This window comes from Cuculus canorus, chromosome 1 (genome assembly GCF_017976375.1).
Source record: "Cuculus canorus isolate bCucCan1 chromosome 1, bCucCan1.pri, whole genome shotgun sequence".
Taxonomy (NCBI): Eukaryota; Metazoa; Chordata; class Aves; order Cuculiformes; family Cuculidae; genus Cuculus; species Cuculus canorus.
Window position 1 is genome coordinate 143,851,118 of NC_071401.1, and position 26,045 is coordinate 143,877,162.

The 26,045-nt window shown below is 41.3% G+C and overlaps 1 protein-coding gene across 5 annotated transcripts in view; it reads right to left on the reverse strand.

The window, feature by feature from the left end:
• IQSEC3 (IQ motif and Sec7 domain ArfGEF 3) overlaps positions 1–11,514 on the reverse strand; it is a 108,470-nt gene extending 96,956 nt beyond the window's left edge. For 3 of the 5 annotated variants that reach the window (XM_054055397.1, XM_054055394.1, XM_054055388.1), the window contains exon 1: positions 10,794–11,490. In XM_054055397.1, coding sequence (XP_053911372.1) covers positions 10,794–11,338 — 545 coding nt within the window. In that variant the 5' untranslated portion in view covers positions 11,339–11,490. Of the gene's footprint in view, positions 1–10,793 lie in introns of all 5 variants that reach the window. The other 2 variants (XM_054055405.1, XM_054055414.1) reach the window with 2 other exon arrangements.
• Positions 11,515–26,045: the final 14,531 nt, after the last annotated feature.

Consider the following 26,045-nt stretch of genomic DNA (forward strand, 5'->3'; position numbering starts at 1 on the left):
TGAAACCTACGTCACACAAAAGAAAATCACTTCACAAGAGGAAGACAATGAGGCCTGTTGTCAATTAAGCGAAACAGTGAGAGGAACACGATGACAAATATACACCAGCATGTGAACAGAGATAACAACTTTGCTCTCTGTGTATATCCTGTGAAGGGACGCAGGTGGTCAAGGCCCTCAACATCTAATCTGGAAAAAGGGTGCTAATGCCAGGCAGAGACATCCTGAAAACAATGCTATCTGCAGACATAATACACTGTCTTCCTTCGGTAATTCCTGGAAATCACGCAGACACTGCCCAACCAGGTTAAAAATTGCTTTATGAGATCAGATAAACCTCCCATCCCACAGTGATGAGAACTAGTCACATACACTTTGGGCATACGGTAGTAGGCTCCTTCCTTAAGCCCAGGAACTGCTTGCTGGGAAGGTGGCTTCAACGAGTCATTATCTGCTAAGGATAATGTTCAGTATGTGCTATGTATTATTAATTTCTCCTGAGTAAGAGGCTTCATAAAAATAGAACATAAACTCCTATCACTCCTCCCCTGCCCCCAGCTACACTGAAGCATCATTACAGTCACACACCTAAGTGAACATGCATTCAGAAACTTTGCAGCCTCTGCAGGATAAGGTGACGGGGCTCCTGGCTCTCCTGCATTCTATAATTTCCTTTGAAACCTTTCTCCTTCCCCTTGTAACTCCTTTCCACTGCTGTCCGCTCTTCCATCAGCTCCTATCTCCCTGCACAGACAACCTCTGCAGAATCCAGAAGTATGCTCTACTCTATCTTGCCTGCTGCAGAGGTTTTGGAAAGCATGCAGATGTGCACACCGCTAAGACGCAGTCCCGAGGCAACGATTCAGCCATGCTTTGAGGCTTGGGATTTGAAGAGTAGGTTAATATAGACTTAAAAACCGCCTGAAGGTTGCCCTTAGCAGAGAGGAGAGACACACTGTAGATGCCTCTTGTCCTCTCATTTCCCTCTTCCCTGTCACCAGTATTTCCTTTCTTCTGCCTACCTGTAAAATAACTTGCTGGAAGCAAATGGAATTTGGCAGAAGTCTGATCCCTTTCTTAAAAATGAGTAGAATGTCTGAGACTGAAACTCTTTGTCAATGTTTTTCTTCCACCGAGGATACAACATGGTATTCCCTATCTGTTTGGCACTGTAAGAGCCACTGTAAATGAGGTGATAGAGGTGGTGTAGTAGTTACAGTCAGAGCATATCTAGTGAAGTCAATATTTATGTATTCAGCTTGACAAAGATAAGAAACTCACTCCTGTCTTGGCAGAAACAAGGGACCAGCAGTGGATGCTGCTGAAGCTAACATGGAGGCCAGTATTTTCCCAAAGGAGTAATAAAGAATTCTTGGGGGAAGCATTACATCAGTTGGCTGTGCTATCCCAAATGATTGCCATAACAAGTGTGCACAGAATCCAATAGGTAATAGCTAACTCAAACTAACTATAATAGCTCCAGTGGTCGGACAGAAGTCAATTCAAGAAGTTTCGTAACATCAGAAGGTATTGACAAGTGTTATCTCAAGTTTCTTCAAATTTGAAACTACTTAGTTAAGTGAGTTCAGCCACTCAGATTTACAGTTAAGTGGCAACAGAATCTGGCTCTTCGACTTACAGTGCAAATAACTGATCAGAGTCATGCAGTCTGTCTACATTTGGAGGTTCGCTGGATACAGATTTATTGGCACAAAATTTTACAGAAGAAAACTGCTTGAAGAGAGGCCCTTGCTATGAGAACTAGGGAATGCTTAGAGAAAAGGGAGGAGATTCCTCAGATGCTTTGCTAGTTCAGGTGAAGGTTAGTGGTCCAGCGTGCATGGATATCAGCACAGGCCCTCAAGATAAATCCAGATACTCAGTTACTATGGTGAAGGGGGCCATGTGAGTACCTAGGCAGACACAAACAATTTACTGGTTTCCTACTGGGAATGGGTTTGCAAATTAAAAACTGGCAAATGAGAGGCAAGGACATTCATGAGAATTCTGAACTGACTGTAGAGCTGAAACTTTTCCTGGAGCAGCCCAACAGAAGCAGAAACAGTATTGCTTACAGAGGGGCAAAAGCAAGGAAAGACAAGTCTGAGCTTGGTTCCATAACTGAAGTGGCAAGACAGATAATAATCTCTATAAATCTGGAGAGGTATCGTCTCTTTTGGAAAATTCTATCATGTAATAAAATCCATTAAGAATCTCAGGGACAAAACCACATGCTCTGGGAAGCAGATCGAACGATGTTCCATGAAGGCAGTGCCCATCCAGGCACAGTAACACCAAGATGCTGGACATGGAGGCTGAAGGAGCTGTTATCAGAGCAACTCTTCCACTGAAGCAGGATAGTCGTGAATCACTTTGGAGGGCTGTCTCGAAATTGACATCACAGAGACAAACAGATTGACAGCAAGGTCCTGAATTTTAATAGGAAGGTCACAATTTGAACAAATATCCAAAGTGCAGCAAAACCTGAAGAGAATCCTAAGCCTCCTTAAGATCTATAATAATTTCAGCGTCAATTTTCTTCTACTCTTGAGAATGATATAGATGCTTTAGTGTGTTTCAGCATATATAAATTAACCTCTCTAACAGTAACAATGTCAGTGGCAGCATGTACTGACACAAATGTTGGCAAGTGGATTAAGATGATCCACCAACTTCATATGCAAAGCCAGGAGGAGAAACAGACGCCATTTGCTAATGGTAAACCTCCACCTAGGGGCCTCCTAAGCTCTTACAGCAATTTCCCAGTTCTTTATAATCTTAATGTATCAAGGCTGTTACACATAAAACACCAGCTCCAAGAAATAGTCACAAATGTGGAGTGAATTGTTCAGCCATTTTGATGTAGTTGTGGGCTAAATAAAAAATTATCTTGGTTTTGGTCTTTATTAGCCGTGTTCCTAAGCAAAACGTGGTTTTGTGACCATATAATCTTTTCCTTTCTCCTTCTATGTATGAATATGTCTCTGTGTGTCTACGTTGATTCCTACCTTGTAACTGCAGATCCCCCTGTAAGCTTCAACCAAGTGTGAGTAACAGTGATCTCAGAGATACTAACCTCTTATGAGTTCCATGAAAACAGCTGGCACAGTGTAACAGAGGGAACTTTGTAGGTTCCTCACGGAGGGAAGGGGCTGCTGAGCGAACTGAAGCTGTTGCTCCATACAGAAATCTCCATCTTGGAGAGAGATGTTATAAAAGCCTCAACACCAGGAGAAGCTTAAATCAGATCTCACAGCTTGTTAGGCATCATAAAACGTAATGGTGACACGAATCTTCTGGAAAGTCAAGCTTCATTAGCTCTGCAGCTCACAGACCCCCCCAGAAGAGGGCAGGAAGGATGTTTGCCATTTTAAATTTCTTATTCAAGATCACTTCAGTTTTACCAGAATGTTCCCTCTTAGATGTGACTAAATACGTAAAATATTGATCCCCTTCTATCCTCCTCAGCTGATCAATGAGCATGATCTTAGCAAGAGGAATGAAAATAATACCTGTGTGAGAAGTAGACTGAGGGTGGATGCACAGAGTACATAAAAGAAAAAACATTATCAAACAGAGCAAATACAGCTTTATAACCCTGCAGCAACAAAACTCTTACCATTTTCTATTAAAATACCATAAGAAAACATTACAAATCTATTATAAGGAAGAACCAGAATGTTGCTTAACATTTTTTTTCACTGTTATTTCTGTGATGAGTTGCTCCCAACTGCTACTGTCAACAGTCATTTACACCAGTGGATGTATGCGTATTTGTGTGTAAGGATAAATCCACAAAATCTGGTACAGATCCTCAAGTGATGTAAATTGGCATGATTGTATTGATGTCAGTAAAGATACACTGATTTCCTCCAGCAGACAACTTGCTTTTCTGTACATAAAAAGCACAGAAACTGGGTGCTGTTTCAACAACACTCTTAGACACTTACTGTAGACGAATGCTCATGCAAATATATTCTGTCTTCTATGTGCAAATACACATATTGTCTTGCAGTGCACATTGCAAGTAATGACAGGAGCTTTATGCTGCTTCCTATGCTGAAATTTATAAAAACAATCTTTCCTGATCTATCTGCCCACTCTTACCTGTAACAACAGATCTCTAACTGCTTTGCTACGTATCTTTAAATACGTACAGAGATGAAAAGGATGGTCCAGTATCACAAGTCTGTTAAAAACACATTTAAGAGGAATTAAACTTTGATCTGAAGACTGTTAGTCTAATACTTTAACTAAGAGATCTTAAACAGAGCCATTGTGCAGAACAAATGCAATAGTCAAGGCTCATTTTCTCACCTAGGGCTTAGCTAAATGAAATTACAAACTCCAAAATAGATGAGTACAAGAATAGTGCTAGTTTGTTTCAAGATAAACCTCTTTGAGGCAAAAAATGTATATACACCTTCTTTTTTGAAGTATGAAAAATAAAGGGAGATTGGTTACATTTCAGGGTCTGTCTTCATTTTTTCTTTTTTCCCTTAATTACTTTTATGTGGTTCCATGGAATGTAGATGAAGTAATGATCATAGGCTACAGGTAATTTTATAACAAATGAAATATTTTCCATCTGTTAAACAGAATAATGCTTTCCTAAGGGAGAAACAACTAAGAACAGAAAAAGAGAAATAAACCACTGCTAAGCTAGGAAAGAAAGAAGAAAACAAACAACCTAACAAGACGTTTATAGGGAAAATAACTGAAGAGCAGAAGATGAATAAACTCTATGTACAGAAAGATTAAGATGGAGAAACAGTAGCTCTTTTTTACTGTTTCTACTTGGATTTGAATGCAGAAGGAAAAAAAGAAAACTAGGAAATTTCTACAGTTTAATGCAAATGTTTGTATAGAGGTATTTTTGCTTGCAGAAGTGTACTTGATTTTATCACATGAACACTTTTTTTTGAATGAGTTGGTAGAAGACATAATTAATAGAAGACCAGACTTCTGACCAGACTTCTGACAGACTCTGGTCTGGCATCTTCTAAGGACTAGAAGAGTATCCCAAGGCTAGATTTCACTGGTTTACTCTGACTAAAAGTGCAAATAATTTCAAGTATGATGTAGATGGGAATATGTGCAGTCTATGCCTCATATACGTAGCCACTTGCTGCATGCATAAACTGAAAGAACTATGCCTAAATTCTTGTGTGTGCATAATCTTATGAAGGACATGGAAGTATCAGTTGCTTGTTGGAATCTCAGAATAGCACTTGCCCTTCCACATTGTACGTGCTGCAAAGAATGGGAAAGCCATCCCAAGAGTCACCTGGCACCGAGGTGCTGGCAGGAATTCTCAAGGGCATTGTGAACACCTATTCATTTGTAATGTTCTTCCATTTCTACTTCTTCCAAACAGCCATGTCTGAATTCTTTTGAACGTGAACAATTTTGCCATGTGAGCCAATTGTCCCTAAAGTCCTCTCATAGAGCCTTACCTTGGATCTACCTGGGAAGTGACACCAAATGGGCCAATACATAGCATATGGAAGAAAGGTACCCTTGCCACCAGGGCAGAGCAGCCTGGCTGCAACAGAACATATAGCTGAGAAACATAAATATATCACCATCTTATTGGAAAACAAAATAATGCTTTTGTATCCTTCTTCATTTAAGCTTTAAAAAATTCACCTTTTTTTCTGTTGCTTTCAGCCCATGGCTTCTCCTGTTAAAAGATTAATATGACTCTTTGTTACTCCAAGTACCACTCTGACTGGTCTTGGGACATAGATGCAACAGGTAGTATCTGTCCAAAGAACCACTGGGCGGTATTTCACACAGATACCTTCCCTGTTATTATTTCCTGGTGCTCCCAGCCCAACAGTGAGATTTCCCACATGAAAATTTCAGCTTTGACACTGTGTTGCCCTGGTTGAGAATTTATTCGGCATCCTATGGAGGTGCTGTCCCTGTGGGTGGAGTTCCTCATGCTGTCTTTACTCAGCAATTTTATACCTAGAACTTGATCCTGAACCCTTCCTAAACTGATAACTAAATATTGTTGAGAATAATCGATTCCATTTTCTTCCACCTGGGATTTTACAGGCCCTGATGTAGAGATGTGTCCATGTCACAAAGCACGTCTTAGGCTGATTACAGTGTGAATGGAACCAGCATGAATATATCTTTGGGTGGGACGTAGTCAAAGAGAGTCTCTTTTTTCCTCTCATTATGCTCTTTACTTCAAAATTATCTAAGCAGGGCTTTAGCATCTGTGTAGTTATGCCAATGCAGACCTGTGTCATTTGAAACTGGCTTACAGCACTCTACTCCAAATAACTTTTGATGCTGAAATGGTACATTGCTAGCAGGGATTTGCAGAACCTAGTTGCTTCAATGCAACTATTTCTGGTGTGTGAAAGCTCAAGAGAGTTAAAGCCTGAAATGGGCTGGGGGAAATCTGGAAGAATAAAAGCAGAGGGCAAATGTAGCATTCCTTGTGTGCCCAAAGTGAAAGGAATAAAGGAATGGGTATCTGGGGTACCGAAGCCATTTAGAGTTGTTCTGGCCTTCTATTTTTCTTTTTTTTTTGTGCTGGTGCAATGCGCAAATATAGCAAAATATGTTAATAGTAAGCCATAATATTTACAGTTATTGTTAGTATCCATTGAAATCAGTGGGATTTTGTCTAATGCCTTTACCCTGGAGATAATACATAAAATAGAACATTAATGCATAGTTAAAAAGAAAAGATATGGAAAATAGCACCTCTGCATATGCAATATCTTCACTTTAAAGTTACATAATTGGGCTTTTGAAATTAAACAAAAAATATAGCAAACAGCCTCAGACTAAAACAGCAACTGACCCTAACATTGTCTTTTAAAACTTGCCTCTTTACTAGGACAAAAAGTACTATCCTAAACCAATACAAAATAAAATAAAATAGCTTTCAGCCCAATGCAAATCTAAATGAGCTTTAAGACCTCTGGGAAAATGTGATTTTTAGAAAATTTCTTCCAAGAGTTCTAAGAGTTTGTTTTGTGTGAGGAAATAACTTGTAGAGCAAACAGAGGCTAATCATTTAAAGTCAGTGCTTAGGTTCTTTATGTCATGTTAGATGAATCCCATTTCTGTGCTTTATATTCACTGCTCGTGACACGGTTAAAAGATGACTTTAATGCCACTTCAATGCAGAATATTTGTAAATTGTACCCATGTATTTTGATGGAAGGAACTGTAACAGATTATTAGCTATTATTCTAATTGCATTTGTCAAAGTGAGTCTTCCAGCTAAAGCATGGGCTCAGAATCTGAAGTAATTCCACAGGCAGAACTCCTACTGAGAGTTTCCCTGATAAAAAAACAAGATTTGGGCCATTAAGACTTAATCTGTTAAATTCAGCCCTGTAGCATTTCCCTGAGACTCGGTGAAGGGTACTGGGGATTGGCAAAGAAGGTAGTATTCTGATAAAGAAAGGAAGGAAAATTTATACTCACAGGATTTGATGATACTTTGGGATGGTCCCTTAAGACAAGAGGCTGCTTAGTAAGGGTGATCTAAGCTATGCTAATTTGGCAACCTGTATTTTTGAAGCAAAACATTCCATGACGAATGACCTTATTTTTTTGTTTTTAAAGCTGTGAGGCGCTTATGCAATAGACTCCTAAGGTAGAAAGAGACAGATGCCGCGGAATAATAATCAGCCTAATTCTTGCTGAGAATCTCTGCAAAAATCTTTCTCCTTGCCTCTCCTTTCATAGGTAAGCTCAGTGCTACCTTTCTTACACAACAACAGGCAGCAACAATTAGTGGGCTTCTGCATAACTTAGGAATTCTTCCCATTCTACAGATGAGCTTGGGTTTGTTCCCAATCTAAAAAAAACCAGAGGAGGTTCTAAACTAGAAAACTCACAGTCTTTTTTAAAAAGTGAACAACAAAAATAAAACTGAACTTTTCTTTAAAATAACAGAGATGCTTCAATTATTTTTTCTTCCAAGCCCCTTACAGAAGACTATCCCAGTTGACATGAATAGTCACATATGTCCAAAAGCTCAGGTCTTCACTTCTACCCTGGGCTTGAGGTGAGCTGGGCTGCAAAAAAAAAAAAAAGTCAAGCTTGATTTGAAATGAGCAAAATCACTGGGCTGTGACTGAGGTGAGAACGGCCAGCACAAGAACAATTAAACAGGCTGATGTTAGAATCTCCTGTTTTGTGAGAGTCAGAGGAAATTCCATTACTGGACAGTGATAATGGGGCACTGCCTGGACACTGCTCTAACCCTTGCTTTCAGCCACTGCATCCTGACATGTTAAAATATCATTTTAGATCTGTTTAGAGTGGCCATTTTCTGTAGCGAACAGTCAATTTCTATGCTTTTGGCTAAGAGAAAAAATATAGATAACATTGAACTTCAGGGTTTATAATAGAGGGAAAAGCGGTTCAGACATGGAGAAGAAGGAAAAGACTGCAGATACCTATTCTGCATAGGTATTAAAATATATGTCTCCTGCTGTCACGCAAAGGTAAAAATACAACTCTCAGGCTGGCCAGCTGGATCGTAAAGGATACTGGGCATGCTTTCAATAGGTGGTGAGAGATTCTGCCTCCCCTCCGTCCAAGTTGCTTTTAAGTTAGATTTTGCAGTCTCTTTGATTTCTTTCTAACAGTCAGAGATGAGAAAGCTGGTATACACAATCAATGGGAGGAAAAAAGAACCTGCGGGAGTGAGAACTATATACTGTTTTGCATCTCTCATATTTCCTTTTCTATAGAAAGATTTTGATTTGCCTAAGCTATAGAAGGAAACAGAAGCAGTCTATTTTAGTCTTCCTGAGTGAAGAGCGCTGCAGGGATTGCTCTGTTACCCCCAGCAGCAGCCCCGACTTTCCACAAAAAGGCTACATCCATCCACCTATCCTTCTCTATGAAATACAATACATCATACGCTGTACCAGCGATCAGCTGTGTTCTTAATGCATTTCTCTTTGCGTATTTTGGTATAAAGAAAAAAAATTCACAATTCTTCCCACAATGAAAGCCCCAGCAATAAAAAGCTCAGATACAAAGGAAGTATTTAGACTTATGCATTGAAATCGATTCTTCAATCTGGGTAATGACGTATGTTAGAAACTCTGTTCAGGAGAAAGGAAAGCCCTTGCCAATACAATGTTTCTAACAGAGCCTTCACTGCAGGGATTCAGTATTGAAAATACAATGAGGTTGATTACACATTTTTCTTTGGGTTTTTTACTGGTTTGACTTCTGTGAACTAAGCTACACTATTCAGGATTTACACCAATCGTCATGAGTTCAAGATCTGGAATTAGTTCTTTTCAAAACTCCATCTATTCCATAATGGAATAGATGGGCCAGATCCTGCAATCGCTTACTACCTGTATTAACACTCTGAGTAGCCCACTCGCTTCCTTTAAGTTGTGATTGCAAAATTGAGCCTTACAGTGCAGTATTTAAGAAGCATGGATCTGCCTTTTGGGATTCTATCATGTCTTGACCATACATATTCCTCTAATAGTATTTCTTTCAACAGTTATTTTTCCACTGATTTTCACAGAATCATGTGATAGATGCTTAGCTATTATGAAATGGTGTAACTCGTACTTACATGAGCTGAAAATTGAGCTCCATGTTGTAGCTATGCTTGTGTACTCAAAACGAGCATGAGAAAAGGGTCCCTTTTATTTGAAGTGTGAAAAGAGACAAGGAAGATGTTTTGGGCTATACAGTGCATTGTATACGTCACTTGTTTTTACATTACTATAATCAAAGCAACAGAGTTCATTCTAGGAAAGAAATTCCGATCTAAGTTTACTATTTATATTAGCTTGTTTCTGAGATGAAAGAAGCCACGTCAGAAACTGTGCTCCTTCTCTTCCTAACTTCACTAACTCTGGCTTTCAACCAGAAAACATTCCCCTGCTTTCAAAGTGTTTAAACAAACAAAATTACAACACTGACTGCTCTTGTAATTACCACCTGGTGAATTGACAGCATATACTGGATACATAATGTAAGAAAATGTGACTTTTCAATAGCAGCCTCTTCCACCACTGCCTATAGTGCTGGAATGCTCATCCTTGTTTACTATACATGCACGCACATAGACCATTATCAGTATTCAGTACTAGTAGCGATGCTTTCTTCACTGAAGAGGAAAGACCAGTGAAAAATACTTTGTCCTTTTGAAGAGCTGGATCAGTGTCAGGTGCCACTTACCAAAAAGGAAAAAAAAAGACAGGCAACCCACATACAAGTGTGATAAGCATCCTAAATGTTGAACGCACGTACAGCATCTGTATCTATATGAACATATATACATCATGTATGCCAGAATGCATACCCTAGACCCCTTACATCAGCGAGGGCAGGAAACCCCCAGCTAACTCCAGGGATACCAGCAATTTAAGGCAAACAGAAGCTGCCACAACGCTGCTGTCCTTTGCAAAGCTTCTCCCTGCCTGGGCTAAGCTGCACTTCTCTTTGATCAAAGACTTATCTATTTATGACAGACAATGAGGGCACGATGCTGTGTGTGAGCACCGTGGGTTCAAACGGGCCACAAACACTCGCACGTAAAAATAAAAGCAGTGAGCTAGGAGCCAAATGCCTCTTGGAAGCAGCATCCTGGCTTCCTTTTGCACTCTGCCTGCTCTCCCGGAGAACGCATCGAGGGAGGGATTCCCCACCCACCCACACACTGCCTCTCTCCGTGCAAGGCTGCAGGGGGTATAACCCAGTTCCCGCTTGGATCCTGGCCCGGGAAGAACCCGTTACGCTTCTGCTCCCCCACCGCCAACCGTTTTCTCACTTACTCCGGTCTCCTGCTCAGGACGCCTTTGCCGATGGCCTGGGGGGTCTTGTGCTGGAGCAGAGCGGCACAGCAGCCCTTGTCCCTGCCGTCCCTCTCGGCGGGGTGCTGGTGCGGCTGCACGGCGGGGTGCTGGTGGCCGGCAGCGCGGCCGCCGCCGCCGGGCCCCGCGCCCGCCTGCTTGCCCGGCGGCGGCTGCGGCGGGAGCTGTTGGTGGTGCTGAAGCGAGTCGGGCTGCCCCGGCTGCGGCTGCGGCTGCTGCGCCGGGAGCTGTTGGTGGTGCTGAAGCGAGTCGGGCTGCCCCGGCGGCGGCGGGGGCTGCTCGGGCGGCGCGGGGGCGGCGGCGGAGGGCTCGGCGAGGGGCGGCTGCTGCTGCTGCTGCTGCCCGCGGAGGTTGCGGTTCTCGGTGCTGAGCTCGTCCAGCCGCCGCTCCAGCTCGTCGATGCGCTGGCGCTGGGTGTGGATGAGGCTCTGCTGGTTCTGCACGATGGCGGTGAGCTCCTTCAGGTAGAGGACGGCTCGCACCGGGTTCTCCAGCAGGCTCTCCATGCCCCGTCGGTTTGCCGGCCCCGGGGCGCCCCGGCGCTCCGGCGAGAGCGGCGCGGGCTGCGGGGAGGCGGACTCCAAGCCGCCCCGCGCCCGCGCGCGCACCCGCGCCACCGAGGGCCGCCCGCCCGCGCGCGGGAAGGATGGGGGGGCGGGTCGCGCGCCGGCCCCCGCGCGCAGGGGAGAGGGGAACTGGGGAGCAGGGCGGGGCCCGGAGCGGAGACCCCTCCCACAGCGCCCACAGCGCACGCGCGGGGAAGGGGGGAGTGTGTGTTTGTGTGTGCTTGTGTGTGCCTGTGTCTGTGTGCATGTGTTTGTCTTGTGTGCATGTGTGTGTGTGTCTGTCTGTCTGTGTATCTGTGGGTGGGTGTGGTGTGAGTGTGTGTCTGTTTCTGTGTGTGTCTGTGTCTCTGTTTCTCCGTGTCTGTCTGCGTGTCTGTGTCTGTCTATGTGCATGTGTGTCTGTCTCTGTATTTCTGTGTCTCTCTCTGTGTGTCTGTATGTCTATATGTGTGTTTATGTCTGTGTCTCTGTTTCTCTGTGTCTGTCATGTGTGTCTGTATCTGTGTGTGTGTGTCTGTGTCTCTCTTTCTTTGTCTGTCTATCTCGTGTGTCTGTGTGCGTCTATGTGCATGTGTGTCTGGCTGTGTGTCTATATGTGTGTGTATCTCTCTGTATGTCTCTGTGTCTGTGTGAGTGTGTGGCAGCAGGGTACTGCCATGCCAGCATTCTGTCCAGGAACACCACCCCATCCCAGCAGCAGGACAGATCCTCTCGTGCTGCCCCCCCACTGTGTCCTTCCCAGCACCCGTTCTGCACTTCTCCCCAAATGGCACTTCTAGGTGTTGCCATTCTATTTTTTCCATGGTGACTTAGTGATTTCTTCTGTTTTCCCAAAGTGACGGGAGTAAAGTTGGGTTGGAGTGTGTCCAAGAAGGCCAATGACATCCTGGCCTGCATCAGGAATAGTTTGGCCAGCAGGACTAGGGGAGCGATCCTTCCTCTGAACTCAGTGCTGGTGAGACCGCACCTCAAATACTGTGTTCAGTTTTGGACCCCTCACTACAAGAAGAACAATTAGGTGCTGGAGTGTGTCCAGAGAAGAGCAATGAAGCTGGTGAAGAGTTTAGAGCACAAGCTTTATGAGGAGCAGCTGACAGAGCTGGGGTTGTTTAGTCTGAAGAAAACGAAAGTGAGGGGAGACATTATCACTCTCTACAACTGCCTAAAAGGAGGTTGTAGTGAGGTGGGGGTTGGTCTCTTCTCCCTAGTAGATAGCGACAACACAAGGGGAAATGGACTCAAGATAGGACATTTAGGTTGGATATTAGGAGGAATGTCTTTACTGAAAGAGTTGTCAAACATTAGAACAGGCTGCCCAAGGAGGTGATTGAGTCACCATCCCTGGAAGTGTTTGAAAGATGAGTAGATGTCATACTTGGGGACATGTCTAGTTGAGGACTTAGGAGGGCTGGATCGATCGTTGGGCTCCATGATCTTAAAGGTCTTTTCTAATTAAAACCATTCTGTGATTCTGCGTGATTCTGTATTTGTGACTGGTTTTGGTTGCCCTATTGATAACAATCCTATTTGTTGCATACCTCTACCATGGAGAAAACAGGGCTAAATCTGAACCCCAGGGAAGGAGTTGCTGAGGAAAATGTGTGCTAGAGGAATCTGCTGCTTCCCAGCAAGTTTGTCCCTCCTTTGAGTCTTCAGTGTCCTTTAGGTTCTTAGGAGGAAAACTGGGACTTAGTGTGGAGTTCTGCAAGGGAACATGACGGCTGTGGATATAATGCCAGGGAAGTGACAAGCAGGGCGTTTGTTGTTGGAATCCATGCATGTTTTGTTCATTTCTTAGGAAATTGCCCTGCCCTTCCTCATTCACAGCCCTAGAAGTTCACAAACTTACAGCCTTGAGTCTAAGAAACTGTGTGCTATTATGTTCATGAATAACTAACATGGCTAAAAGTAATAAACTTAATTTAGGAACTCCTTTGTGTATCCATGGACAATTCTGATGAATTTTAGGTTGATGAATTTTGATGAATTTAGGTTTAACTAAGCATACAAAAGGTGCAAGACTATAGAACAAAAACCAACTGGTTTTAAGTAGGTAATTTTGAGTGTAGAATCACTCCACTTCTGTCTTTTCAGATCAGCAAAACCTGCACCGTAGCAAGGATCTCCTGAAGGGAGGAACCGAGTAATGTAAAGGAGAATCTGTTTCAAATGAGCTGAAAGGTGTATTTCCAGCCTTTTCTGTTCACAGATAGCCCTGGGAATGTAAACTGATGCAAACAGGATCACCAGGATTAGAAGCTGTTCGCATACTCCTCCTAAAAAAGAACTGCTATTCACAGTTCTCTTGCAGGCACTTGGAGGTGGCTTTAGGGAACATGAAACATTGCTGTATGACACTTTTGTGCTAGGGGAAGACTCCAGAGTGAACTCCGAGAAGTAAAAGCATTCAAATCCCCCACACTTACGGTTTTATTGGGAATTTTTAGGGGAGCCCTTCCTCCATCTCATTGCCTAGCGTGTCATTAATGTCTCATGACAAGGGATTGACTGAGCAGGAACTGGTGTTATTTAGCAAGGGGAGAGATGGTTATGGGGGAATGTGAAAAAAAAAAGGCACACACAGAAGGACAGGGGAGGTTAAAACACCTAAGCTATATTCGGGGAAGAGTGGAAATGATCATCTGGGAAATAGGGCTGATATGCTGTCCCCTTCAGAGACACTACTGAGCAGCAGCATCTCAGTCTTGCCTCACAGGAACACGGTCCAGGGACACCAATAGAAATAATGTGCTTTCGGCATTAATACATTTTTGGGAAACAACCAGGGATGGTTATGGGTACACTCACATATGTACATACACACATGCAGGGCAGCCTTGTCCTTGTTAGAAGAGACTTCAGGCAGAGACTGTTTATCCTGCAGAACAGAAAAGGCCGTTTTAAGGCAAGCCCTGTTCCTTTGCAGCTCAGCTGGGTAAAAGCGATGAAGTAATAAGATAGATATTGTACTGGCCTATCCAGGTATAGTCATCCAGGTTGTGGCATGTATTCTTAAGGGAATACTATCTGAAAATAAGAAAATCAACCTAGTTTGGAGAATTGGGGATGGGGCAAAACAGCTTGGAAATCCTGTGTCATGGTGCTTGAATGTCTATCAGAAGATGTGACTTTTACTGTGGGCAGTGGACCCAATATGTTCATCCACGTTTTCCTGCACCTTTAATTCACTTGACCAGCTTCATTAGCCTAGTTTCTGCTAATAAATCTTTGTCATAAATTAAACAGAGACCTACAGCCGCAGATTGGCAAGCTAGAAACAAGCAGGGTAGGAGAATAAAAAAGAAACTCATTTCCTATGAAGGTTTGATGGCTGGTGGACAAAACCGGTAAGACCAGCCTTGACCTTCCACGTTTCTACAGAGAGCATGTGCCAAAGGAAAATGCAGCAGAATGCTTTTGTGCCTAACATGAAAGACTACGCAGGGATCACCTTACAAAACTTCAAGAGGTAATAGAGTTGCATAATCTTCCATAATAAGAAAATTCATTGAAGACAGGGTATTCATTCAGGAGGAATCTGTGAGGATATCAGAAGAAACTGTGCGTCTTCATTCCTTTGGTAAGCAAGAATCCTGCATAGCTAGGAAACGCCTCCTCTTTTATCCAGCCATCATTGTGTCCCTTTCATTATGCTGCCACAATACCTAGCATACGTAATTTTCAAAGCCGTGCACGTTAGTGAAGTAAGCTTTACTGTTCCGTCGAAGCTGAATGGTAGGATTGTAGCCACAAGAAACAGGACTCAGGGTGGTTAAATGACTTGTCTGAGGCTGTGTAGGAAGCCAGGGCGACAGACTTCTGATTTCAAATATCTTTGGCATTTAGCCCAATCTTCAGGTCATTACGTGCTGCTGCTTCTCTCTTTAGGAGAGATGATATCTAGAGGAAAACAATGGTGAAGATAAGGAAAGTATGAATGCCGTTAGAATTACTTTTGCCATAGATAATTTGTTGGCATTGTATTTTAAAAAGTCCTCATTCTTTTCAATCCATTCCAGAAAAAATAATGAATAATAATGGATTAATTATGTTATTATGGAATAAAGTGCTTCCCTTATCCACTTAGCTAGGTGCTTGGGCATTGCACAGACTATTACAAATAAAGTGCAGCAGTAGTAATTAAAATAAGCATGCATTACAAAAAAAAAAAAAAAGAAAACAAAATGCAAATGCTTCAAGCCCCAGGATTTAATGAAAAGGTCTAAGACTACATGATTTAATTTTATATGTATTTAGCTACTTAATTCGGTCAGAGGAGAATAAATCCATAAATAAGGGTGCACTAATAAGCATACATGATATGGAAGATAGTGGCATCTTCAGGTGTTTCATCTGCAGAAAAATTTTCGCTGCAGAGTGTTTTTATAATGTTTTCTGAGAAGTCCTAATCCCACTTTAATTTGCAACAGCTCACTGAAACTTGATGCAAACAAATCGCTCCAGCCTTCTGACACGTAGAGGCTTCCCATGCTTTTTCCATTTGAAATTCTGTTCAAGACATTTCCCTTCTCTCAACTATGCTCCATCTCCTTCTCCTGGACAGGAGCTCCTCAAAGCAGATCCAGGCCATCTTCTCCCCATTTCTTGCATTTGACCCCATTCCCCTCCACTTTCCATGACCAAGCCTTACAAGGTACCAACTTTCTCCTGGTAATTTAGTGTTCAAAGTGGTACCAGTTTGAAATGCAGGGCATATAGCTTAAGTTTCCAGCTATGATTTTATGGTCTTATCATCATAAGCTTAAGAGCTTAAGAGCTTATGATAAGGGGTTTTTTTATACTTGTGTAAGATGTATTTCTGTTGTCTTTCTTTTAGGAGAAGGAGAACTGTGTACAAATGCATCTGAATACAACAAAGATTATTGGTGCTCAGGATAAAGTTCTTAGTACTCAAGGAAAGGCAGATATCATGTTGGCCTTAATTAACCTAATGTTTTCTCCCCTTCTTCACCTCTCTTTCAAAAACACGGCAGAATGTGGAGTGAAATCCTCACAGCCAGTGCTTCTCACTGAACCCATTTCCACCCAGCTATTACGAAGTAGGTACTAGGAAGCATAAAGCAAATCGTATCAAAAAGACAGAATTAGAATAAAAGACGGGAGGGAAGAGACAAAAGAATCATGGTCTTGTATGCTACCTTCCGTTCTGATTTCTGGGGGGAGATAGGGTTTTCTCGGTCCCACCTGGAAGTTAGCAGCTGCTTGAATAGAGATTCTCAGAACTGCTTGCAAACAGCCTACAGTCCAAAAGATTTCTGCAGGAATTAGATGAATAATTTCAAAATAGAGGATAGAATCAAGACAATCACAATGTACTCATGCATAATTCATGGATGGGAAAAAAAATCTGCATCTCCTGAATGCTTCTTTTACTCAGGCTCCTTTCTCTTGAGGCCTCATCCAAAACTATTCAGATCAATGAGAGATTTTTCACCATCTTGAGTCTAAGCCAAACCACTATCTGCTTACACCTGTTAAACAGATGGATAAAATGACGCTAAGACCAAGTAAAGTGTGTTGCCCACAGTCACATAGGATACCACTGAGGGTCTGTAATTAGAAAGCGTTGGAGTAAAAAGAAAGCATTTCCTCTGCTTCAGATGATCATTGAGTAAAGGCAGGAGGAGTTCTCTGGCCATCTTCTGCCTCAGGCCAGCACTCAAAGCCAGGTGGTATGGTTTGCAGCCCTACCTACATTCTTTAAACAAAAAAACTGCAACAAGGTGAGCTCTCCCTGAAGTAGGGACTGTTGAATTGTTAATTCATACTGATATCACAAAATCAGGAGCAAAGGAAAAATATCTTGTTCTATAAATCAAACATAAAGAGCTGAGATGTGGTAAAGACAAGCACTTCAGTTTCTTTCAGTGTTGTGTTGCTGTGTTTTATTTTCTCTTCTCTTCAGTGGAGTACAGCTAAGCTGACAAATAAATATTTTAAAACAGCTGCTCATCAGTAAAAAGGTACAAATTCTGTATTGTAGCCTTAGCTGAGATGTGTAGTTTTGACACATTTTAAAATCTTCATAGCATTTGAACTGTGCTATTGCAGCCCTGCATTATTTACTGCAAATTAAAAGGAATCAAGGTCCCTCTTTAGAGCGCACTTTCCCTTTAATGTCACTAAATATTACATTATCTCCTGTCTTTTTCATTAAATTAAGCTTTGACCATTTGATTAATTCTAGAGACCAAAAGCTACACTGAAACATTTTCTTCAGTCAGTCAGGTTTTTGTTTGATCTGACAGTTGTTCAGTCTTTTGTAAATACTGCAGTAAAATGAAAAAATGGAATATGAGCTTGATTCTCCAAATCTTATCTGACTAGTCCTACTGAATTACATGGAGATTTTCAGATGGGACAAGTTTATGTGATCTGACCTTGCATAAGATGCACAGACAAAAAAACAGAGTAAAAAAAAAAAAAGAATAAATGGAATAATGTTAAGTCTAAACTCACACTCCAACTAGCAGCTTTTTCTGCAGTGGCAGAGATCAAATACTGTCAAGGAAACAAAAAACATGCACAGAGAGTATACATTCCAGCTAAGGCTACAATATACCATTTTTTCCAATGAGCAGCTGTTTAAAATATTTATGTCAGCTTAGCTGTGTTCTGCTGAAGAGGTAAAAAACCCTACTGAAGTGTTTGTCTTTAATACATCTCAGCTCTTTATGTTTGACTCATAAAACAAGATATTTTTCCTTTGCATCTGATTTTATGATATCAGTAGGAATTAACAATTCAACAGTCCCTACTTGAGAGAGAGCTCACCTTGTTGCAGATTTCTGTTTAAAGAACATAAATAGGACTGTAAACCATGCCGCCTGGCTTTTGGGTGCTGGCCTGAGGCAGAAGGTGCCAGAGGACTCCTCCTGCCTTTACTCAATCCTCATCTGAAGCAGAGGGAGCATTTTCTGATTACAGATCCTCTGTGGCGTCCTGTGTTTCACCTTGAAAGCGTGGCTTGTTTGGTCTGTGCTCCTGTTGTGTAACAGGGGTAAGCAGATGCTGACTTCTCAGGGAAATTAAGGCCAGGACAAATCAATAACGCATCTGGCCTGGCACGGTGCACACCATTTAATCTCATGCAGCTATTGAACCTGGAACATGACTTTAAGAGCAATGTATCTCCAGATATGCCTCTGGTACCACCGCGAAGACAGTAAAAAGTGGAGTATTTGTCTCATTCCTTGATATTTTGTAACTATAGTTAATCTCTCTCATCCTTGACAAGTTGGAATATTTTTCTCATTTGAATTTATCCTTTTCACTTTCCAGCCATGAGTATTTATGCTGTTCTCCACTAGGGTAAAGAGCTCTTTAGTCCTAAAGCTTTTGTCTCCCTGAAGGTGACTGAGCAGATCACCTGACGATATTATTTTTAGCAAGCTAAAGGGACTGGATGCTTTTAAATGATGCGGGTTTTTTAAAAGACTTGAGTCTTTTTTCTTTTTTGGCTTTTGAGGTAATCGTTCAGACTTGATACACAGAGTGGTCCAAATAGAGGCAGGCCCAATATTTGCTGAAGACATGTTCCTATATCTTTTTGCTCATTATTTACGGGGTCACGCTTCTGTTCAGGTTAACCTTTGCCTTCAACTCTGCCTACAGACAGAATCCGTTGTGCCAAGACATATTAACTTGTGACAAAAACTCTGTTCTATACTGGTGCCTGAAAGAATTTCAAATGAGTAAATGAAGAGACAAAAAGGATCCTGTGACTCAAAGCCAACAGAACTTGCTCCAGACTTTTCTTTGAGGGACACGGCAAAATTGCTTCAGACAGCTACCACTATCGACATTCCTGCAACTGACTCCATATGACAGGACCTCTGTCTACACTATCCCTTGCAAAGGACACAAAAAACCACTCTGTTTTGGGAGGCACAGATGTAAAGAGCAGAAGATTGGTCAAATAGCAGCAGATCACAGATCTAGGTTTGTGTTGCATGCATTACCCTAACATACGGTTAAGCTCTGAGTTTAAGCCATTCTGCCTTGTGAATTTCTTCACAACTGATGGGATTTTGGCAATTGTTGAAGCCCATCTAGTGACAAGGCAAGCAGCTGAAACCTTACTATACTTAACTTGGCCAGACAGAAATTCACCACTGATTTCCTGGCCAATGCATCTGCCCATCTCCCAAGTAAAAGCCGCCTAGCAGACCTTTTCAGATAGTGAGCAGTAGTATCTTCTCAAACAACACTACACTCATTTTTAAAAGAGGGAAAAAAGACAAAAAATCCCAAAACCTCACAGTAGCACTTCTTCTTCTTTACATCTCATGCAGAGATTACAGTTCAGTTACTCCTTCCCTCTGCAGCACTCCCTGCAGTGCACACCCTGGGCAGGTGGAGAGAGAAGTGGCAAAGGATAATGGGTCTTGTCCCTGGAGGGAGGGCTTAGGAGCCAGAAGCAGTAACAGTGGCTGGATGGTTGGGAGAGAAAACTGATGTGAATTGGGGCGCATGTTACATAGGGAGACCACTGAGAACTGACACGGGACTGAGGATACATAGGCTGTTAGTTGTTGAGGTGGGTAGAACTGAGACAGGAGGAAGGCTGATGTCTGGTCTGCAGACAGGACTGATAGGAAAGTTGTGGAAAAGAAGTGAATGTGCAGAAAGTGGCAAAATGGTGAGAGGGCAGGAGATCTCTGAAGTGCTTCTCAGTAAAATGAAGAGAATGGCTGAATATTTGTTATAAAGACATGCCAAGTATGGTTAAAAGGAAGACTCAAAACTTGGAAGTTATGTTTAAGTCCACTGTGTAAGACTTAAAGAGCATACAAATAACAAAAACCAGATGCCTAAGAAACAGAATTATAGTGGGAGCAGCACAACGCGATACTTCCCCAAAATATGCTTCCAAACAGACTTTCTGAGCCAGAGGCAATACCTTTGCATTAAAAATATAGAAAACTCAGTCGTTTTCCCTTCTATCAGTTTGGCTGGTCTTGCCTTGAACCTGTCTGAATTTTTAGCATTCATTTTAGCATCTTGTAGCAGGGAGCATCAGATCTTTGCTCCAGCTGTACTTATCTAACATTCTTGCCATGCACTACGGAGGAATAAGGAAAGCATCACATAACCAAATGAGGGATCAAGGCCACATGAGCAAACAGAATCCTCTCTCCAAAGAATTCACCACACAGGAGCCTGTAGGTACCTGGGGCTTGGTGAAAAGATGCCAGTCCTTCTATTGACCCTGTCTTAGTTTCAGTCTGGATCCTAAAGGAGCTAGAGTTATTTGCTGATGTCTTAAGTTATGATTTGTTTAAAACCTTCCCATCTGTTCAGGTTTTTACTCTGTTCAATACACATTTAAATTACTGCTGGATGGATGTGGCAGAGTGATGATTTTGGAAACATTCTCATTGTTTTTTAATTTCTTATGTGCTGTGGGTTTTACAGAGATCAGCACAAAAAGGTAAAATATAACCAACTGTGGCAGAATATATAAAACAGCATGAGCTGCCTACAGATAAATGAAAACAGTCCAAAATAATAGAGACCGATGTGGATCATGGCCAATAAGCATATTTGCAATAATAAGCATGTCATCCATATCAGATAAACAATTTACAAATATTTATAAAGAGAACAAATAGACCATTAGTAGGGAGACATTCCAAATTCAGATCATGTCTTTCAGTCCTAGTAGATATGCATTAGCAGCCAAATTTGCCAAAATAAATCTGGCACTCTTACAGAGGTCATCGTACCTAATAAATTAAAAGAGAAAAAAAAAGGAGATTACAAAGAAGGAGAGAGCAGACAAGCATTTTCTTCCCCTTCTACTAGTATGACATAGTTTAGAGAGATCAGGCTGCATCAGTGCTGCTAAAGATGATATGAGCACAATGATGATAAGGAAAAAATGGAGGCAGGGTTGAGGGAGAGGCTTCCCCTGATAGCTGCAGTTCTGACCCCAATCCTATAAGCTGCTCCAGGCAAGCAGGTGCATGAGGCTTCATTTTGAAATCAGTGGGTTCAAGCCAAGCACAAAAATCTGTCTAGCTGGAGCATTAGCCTGCAGTTACCATTTACATCCTTTTGCTGGTCCTTCAGATGCAGATAACGCTTTGTTGATTTGGCATGAGTTCTCATGCTGTGAAAAAATATGACATAGTGTTTATTCTTTGACTCTGGTGGTTGCAGAATGAAGCCAGTCAGTTTAAAAAAGTGAACCAAAGTTCACTAAATAAAAAACAGTTGTCTCTTAATGCAGACCTGGCACTAGCACATCATGCAGTCGATAAATGTAGAGTCTTGAGCTTCTGGGAACACAAGAGGCTGAGGCTGTAGCTGCAGTGGGAATTCTTCCACAACATACATTTTATATGTTTCACAGCATAAATTTCAGGACATAAGCAGTATTATACCCGTCTGGAAAAAAAAAATGGCCTATAAAATACCAAATGTGACTCAAATAATATTGGTTTTGGCATTAATTTTATTGTATTTCTATCCCTTCCATGAAGGTGATGGTGCATACTCCAGGCCAAGCTCCTGCTGCCTCCACAGGAATATATTCAAAGAGGGAAAGGCAGAACTCATAATGTGACAGTCTGCCTCTTCTGGCTGGGTCTCCGAAGAGGTGTAGGAGCAAAAACTGCCTCATCAATGCTAGTACCAGTTCAGATAGACCCAGGGATAACTGTGATGGGAGTTCAAGAGGACATGATGTTCTGGCAACTGCTGGCATTTTTACTGTGCTAATTAACCCTCTTCATCCTTGCTGGCACTTGCAGTGGTGTCATTGCTGCTTCAGCTGAAATAGTGGGTTGCCCTGACTGGAGCCTCTCCTGCTTAAAGAGCTACGCAGCAGACTGTTCAGTGGGCTCCTGGAAAATCAAACCTCTCTCTTACAGGTAAGAGTCAAGTTATGTAGGGCTAAAGGCAAGGGTTCATTACATGTTTTCAAAGTCAAAGAGTAAACACCATTGACTTCAGCCACAGCCAAAATTTTGCCCTGCATGAGCTCTATGTTGCTTTTCTAGTGGTTCTGGTATAGTGGTGAATATGAAGTATTCTGCAGTGATTGAGAGAAGGTGGAGTATTGTGCCACAGTTTGCATGACTATAGGGAATAAAGCCCAAAATAAGATCAGGAGCTCTCAATTGTAAATACTAGTCAGCACAATAAGAGGTAGGTGCTGCCCCTACTCTCCACTACAACTACTGCCACTGCTGCCAGGCCAGTTTGAATTTTAAGGAATATTCTTGTAGCTGCTTTATGTTTTCATTTGCCTTCTGATAAGTCCTTCCTACTCCTTTTGAGGTACCCCAAAAAATTCCTCCTCTTCCTTTATCTTTCAGATATTCTTTCCTACCCACAGTTTTGTGAAGGTTCCCAAGTCCTTTCACCTTTTCCTTGCAAGCAATCTTCTTGCTCCTGATGCTGTTTGACTTACCTATCCTGGCCATGTCTGTGCTTAGCCTACTTCCCTGCATGCCGTAAAGGTCAAGTCTGTAAGTCCCCTGCACCGTATACAGACACGTCTACAACCGCCCACTTTAAACACTGGAGTACTCCAAGGCTTTGCATGCAGAGGACACCTGTGCTGTCTCACCATTCAGAGCAGGATGCAGCTTGTCTTTAGCAACCCAGCTCAGCACCTCTGCCTCGCAGCAAATTACTCGGACGAAAATAGAAAGCCTCCCCTTGAACAAACTTACAGGATTTCTGGGCTCAACCTTGATTCTCTACATTCAATGGGAAATTCAAGGATGTATTCATGATCCACATAGATTTGAGAACACATCTTTTGTTGTTGATTGAAGTTCAGCCTGAGCTGAGAGGTTAAGAGCTTGCTGTGGTCCTGTCTTCCTTCCTGCTGAAAATTCTTGGTTCCCAGCTCATGTTAGTGGATGTGCTCACCTACTGCCAAAGGCCATGTTGAAATAGATGTAGTGCATTGTTTGTCATAAATTAGTTGCCAAAATAAACACACTGTCAATGCTAAATTATTTATGAATTTGAGACACACTCACTGAACATTTTTGACATTTAAAACAACAAGGACAACATACAGGAATGGCAAATTCCTTCTCCTTGATGTATTTGTTTTAAGGTCCTAGATGAAGTCATAAGGTGGCAAGGATAGAGCAGAGTCCTACACTGTCCTTCTGTTCAGCAGCTCCTGGCCAGGATGCTGACATGCCACAGAGGTGCCCAAATGTAGCCCATTTCTCAGGGAAGAGATTTTAACATTGGAACATAAGGTTCACTCTCCATTCCTGGTCTCCAGTGAATTTTGAGGGTATGGTGGGCGGGTTCTAGGCTCTTTGTTTTCTCCCAAGAACAGAACAGAAATTCAAACCTGGAGCAGTTATTTATTGATGCTTAACTTTATTACTTTTTTCAAAGCATGAGCTCTGCAGTTTAGCTAGTACACAGAAATACTATTAGAAATATTTATTAAATAAATGCACCGGGTTTATTATGAAACAATGACAAATATACTGTTGAAACGGATGTTGTGTTGCAGGTAATATTATTTTTGGTTGTTCACATCCCTCTAAAATGGAGGAAGAAATTAAAGGCTGAAGTAGGAAATATATATATTACTGCTTAGTAAATGAAAAGGAAGATTATATCTGTAGAAACAGACATAAAGTAGAGACCTGATGTTATAACACAGATGCAAAATAAATTCATGCTTCTAGAGAAAAATCTTGTGCCAGTAACATGGCACCTTGATATAGAGTTATTACAAGACAGTTAATATGGCATAATTTTAAGGACTACCAGGAAATTTGGCCTGCAGCACAGAAGAATTATAATAACCTGATACAGAAAGCTTTGAAATGAAATAACTTCATGTGAATGCTTAACATAATAGAAAGCACATGAAAGATCCAAATGCAAGAGTAATAATGTCACTGGAAATGTTTCACATGTATTCCACTGCTCATTCAGAAAGAAAATATTTCACATAAGAATTCCAAGTTTTCAATAGATTTCCAGATGAGTAGAAATTTGAAAAACCTGACTGAGGCTGATACCTAGAACTAGGAATCTAGTCCTCTGCTTTTTTTTTGCATACGCCTGGAAAAAAATGGCAGAAAAAAAGTTGGTCGCAAATGAAGAAATAGCAAATAATTTACCCTAAAACTACATCAAATAGTCAATTAATCACATAATCCAGCCATTTCAACATCCCTTTAGGTCACAAAATAGGAGCTTGCCATTGACAACAAAAAGTTTGGATGAACAGTTTCTCACAGGGCTGAGTCACATCCCCAGGGAATATTGATTTATTTTATCTAGTTTTTATTTTATTTGGAAAGATGAAAAATTGTTTCCAGCTTAACACTAACGCTGCAAGAGCAAGCTTGTATTAAAGGAATTTTTTCAGTGCAAATTTATCTTTACCGTCTATTACTTCATTTTCTGAAATATGCTTCTAGGAGGCAATGTCAAAAGTACAATTAGATGGTGCCAGACTGAGTCCTAATTGACGGTGACAAAAATTAAAATGAATTATTTAATGAAATCTGGTTTGTGGGGTTTTTTTTATTTTTGCTTTCACCTCTCATTATTCTGTTTGGAAACAGACTTTCCTAAAAGGTATTGAGTGCTCCGCTGTCACTATTTAGACAGGCATTTGTCAGGAGGTTCTTAATATACACTAATATTTTCAGTAGGATTTTCACAGAACATCTTTCTCTCTCTCCAGTTATATTTAATGCTAATCTTTAATGTAAGGTCTTGTATCTCTCTTCATGCTTCACTTTTTATTAACTTTTCAGATATATTCAGAAATCCCCTCATTTGCATCCAGCAATGACTTATGCCTTGAAGCATTAAAATGTACATTTAAAAACACTGAAGCTAATGTAGGAAACTGATAAAATACTATTAAAAGTTCCTGGTTTAAATATACGTGATTTGAAAATTATGAATTTTTAAAGGAGCTATTTTTAAAAAATGAAGAAATGTTCTTGAAAATTCTATCTCTCTTTTTTTTTTTTTCATTCTTAGTTTAGGAATTAAAAGTCCGTTAAAAAAAAAAAAAAAAAAAAAGGCATGTCCAAAGCTGGGTAGGGAATGCAGTGGATTTTCATTTATTTGAACCTTTCAGAATGGCAAAAATACTAAACTTCATTTATATTTAGCAGCCACATTATCGTAGAGAAACTTAATGGAGGTGATCCAAACCAAAAGAAGAATGATGTTCACGATGACTTGCTAACGGGTAGTTGCAGCTGGCTCTTTCATCCTTGGGTTAATGTCTCTTTATGTGGCAGAGGGTGATTAGCCAGTTCATGACAACTCCTAACTTCATTACAGCAACAAAAGAATGGATCAGCTGTAGTGTTCATGTCTGAAACAAAGTGGAGAAGGTTTGGATAGCTTGGTTTTGGTTTGAATATGCAATGGCAACTGTGATTACGTGGCCAAAAGCTAGAGGTCTGACAGTGCTGCAGGTTCTGCAAGTCTTTTATGTGCTGACTTTAAAATTAAACAAGTAATTCATGCCTGTTAGGAGCATGGTTAAGTGAACACATTAGAATACTTGTTGCTTCTCTCTCAGGCTATTCTTAATATTTCTCATTTTCATTTTTTTGTTGAAGGCCTGGTATGGGTTGTTTGATATCTTGCCATGTAGCCTATT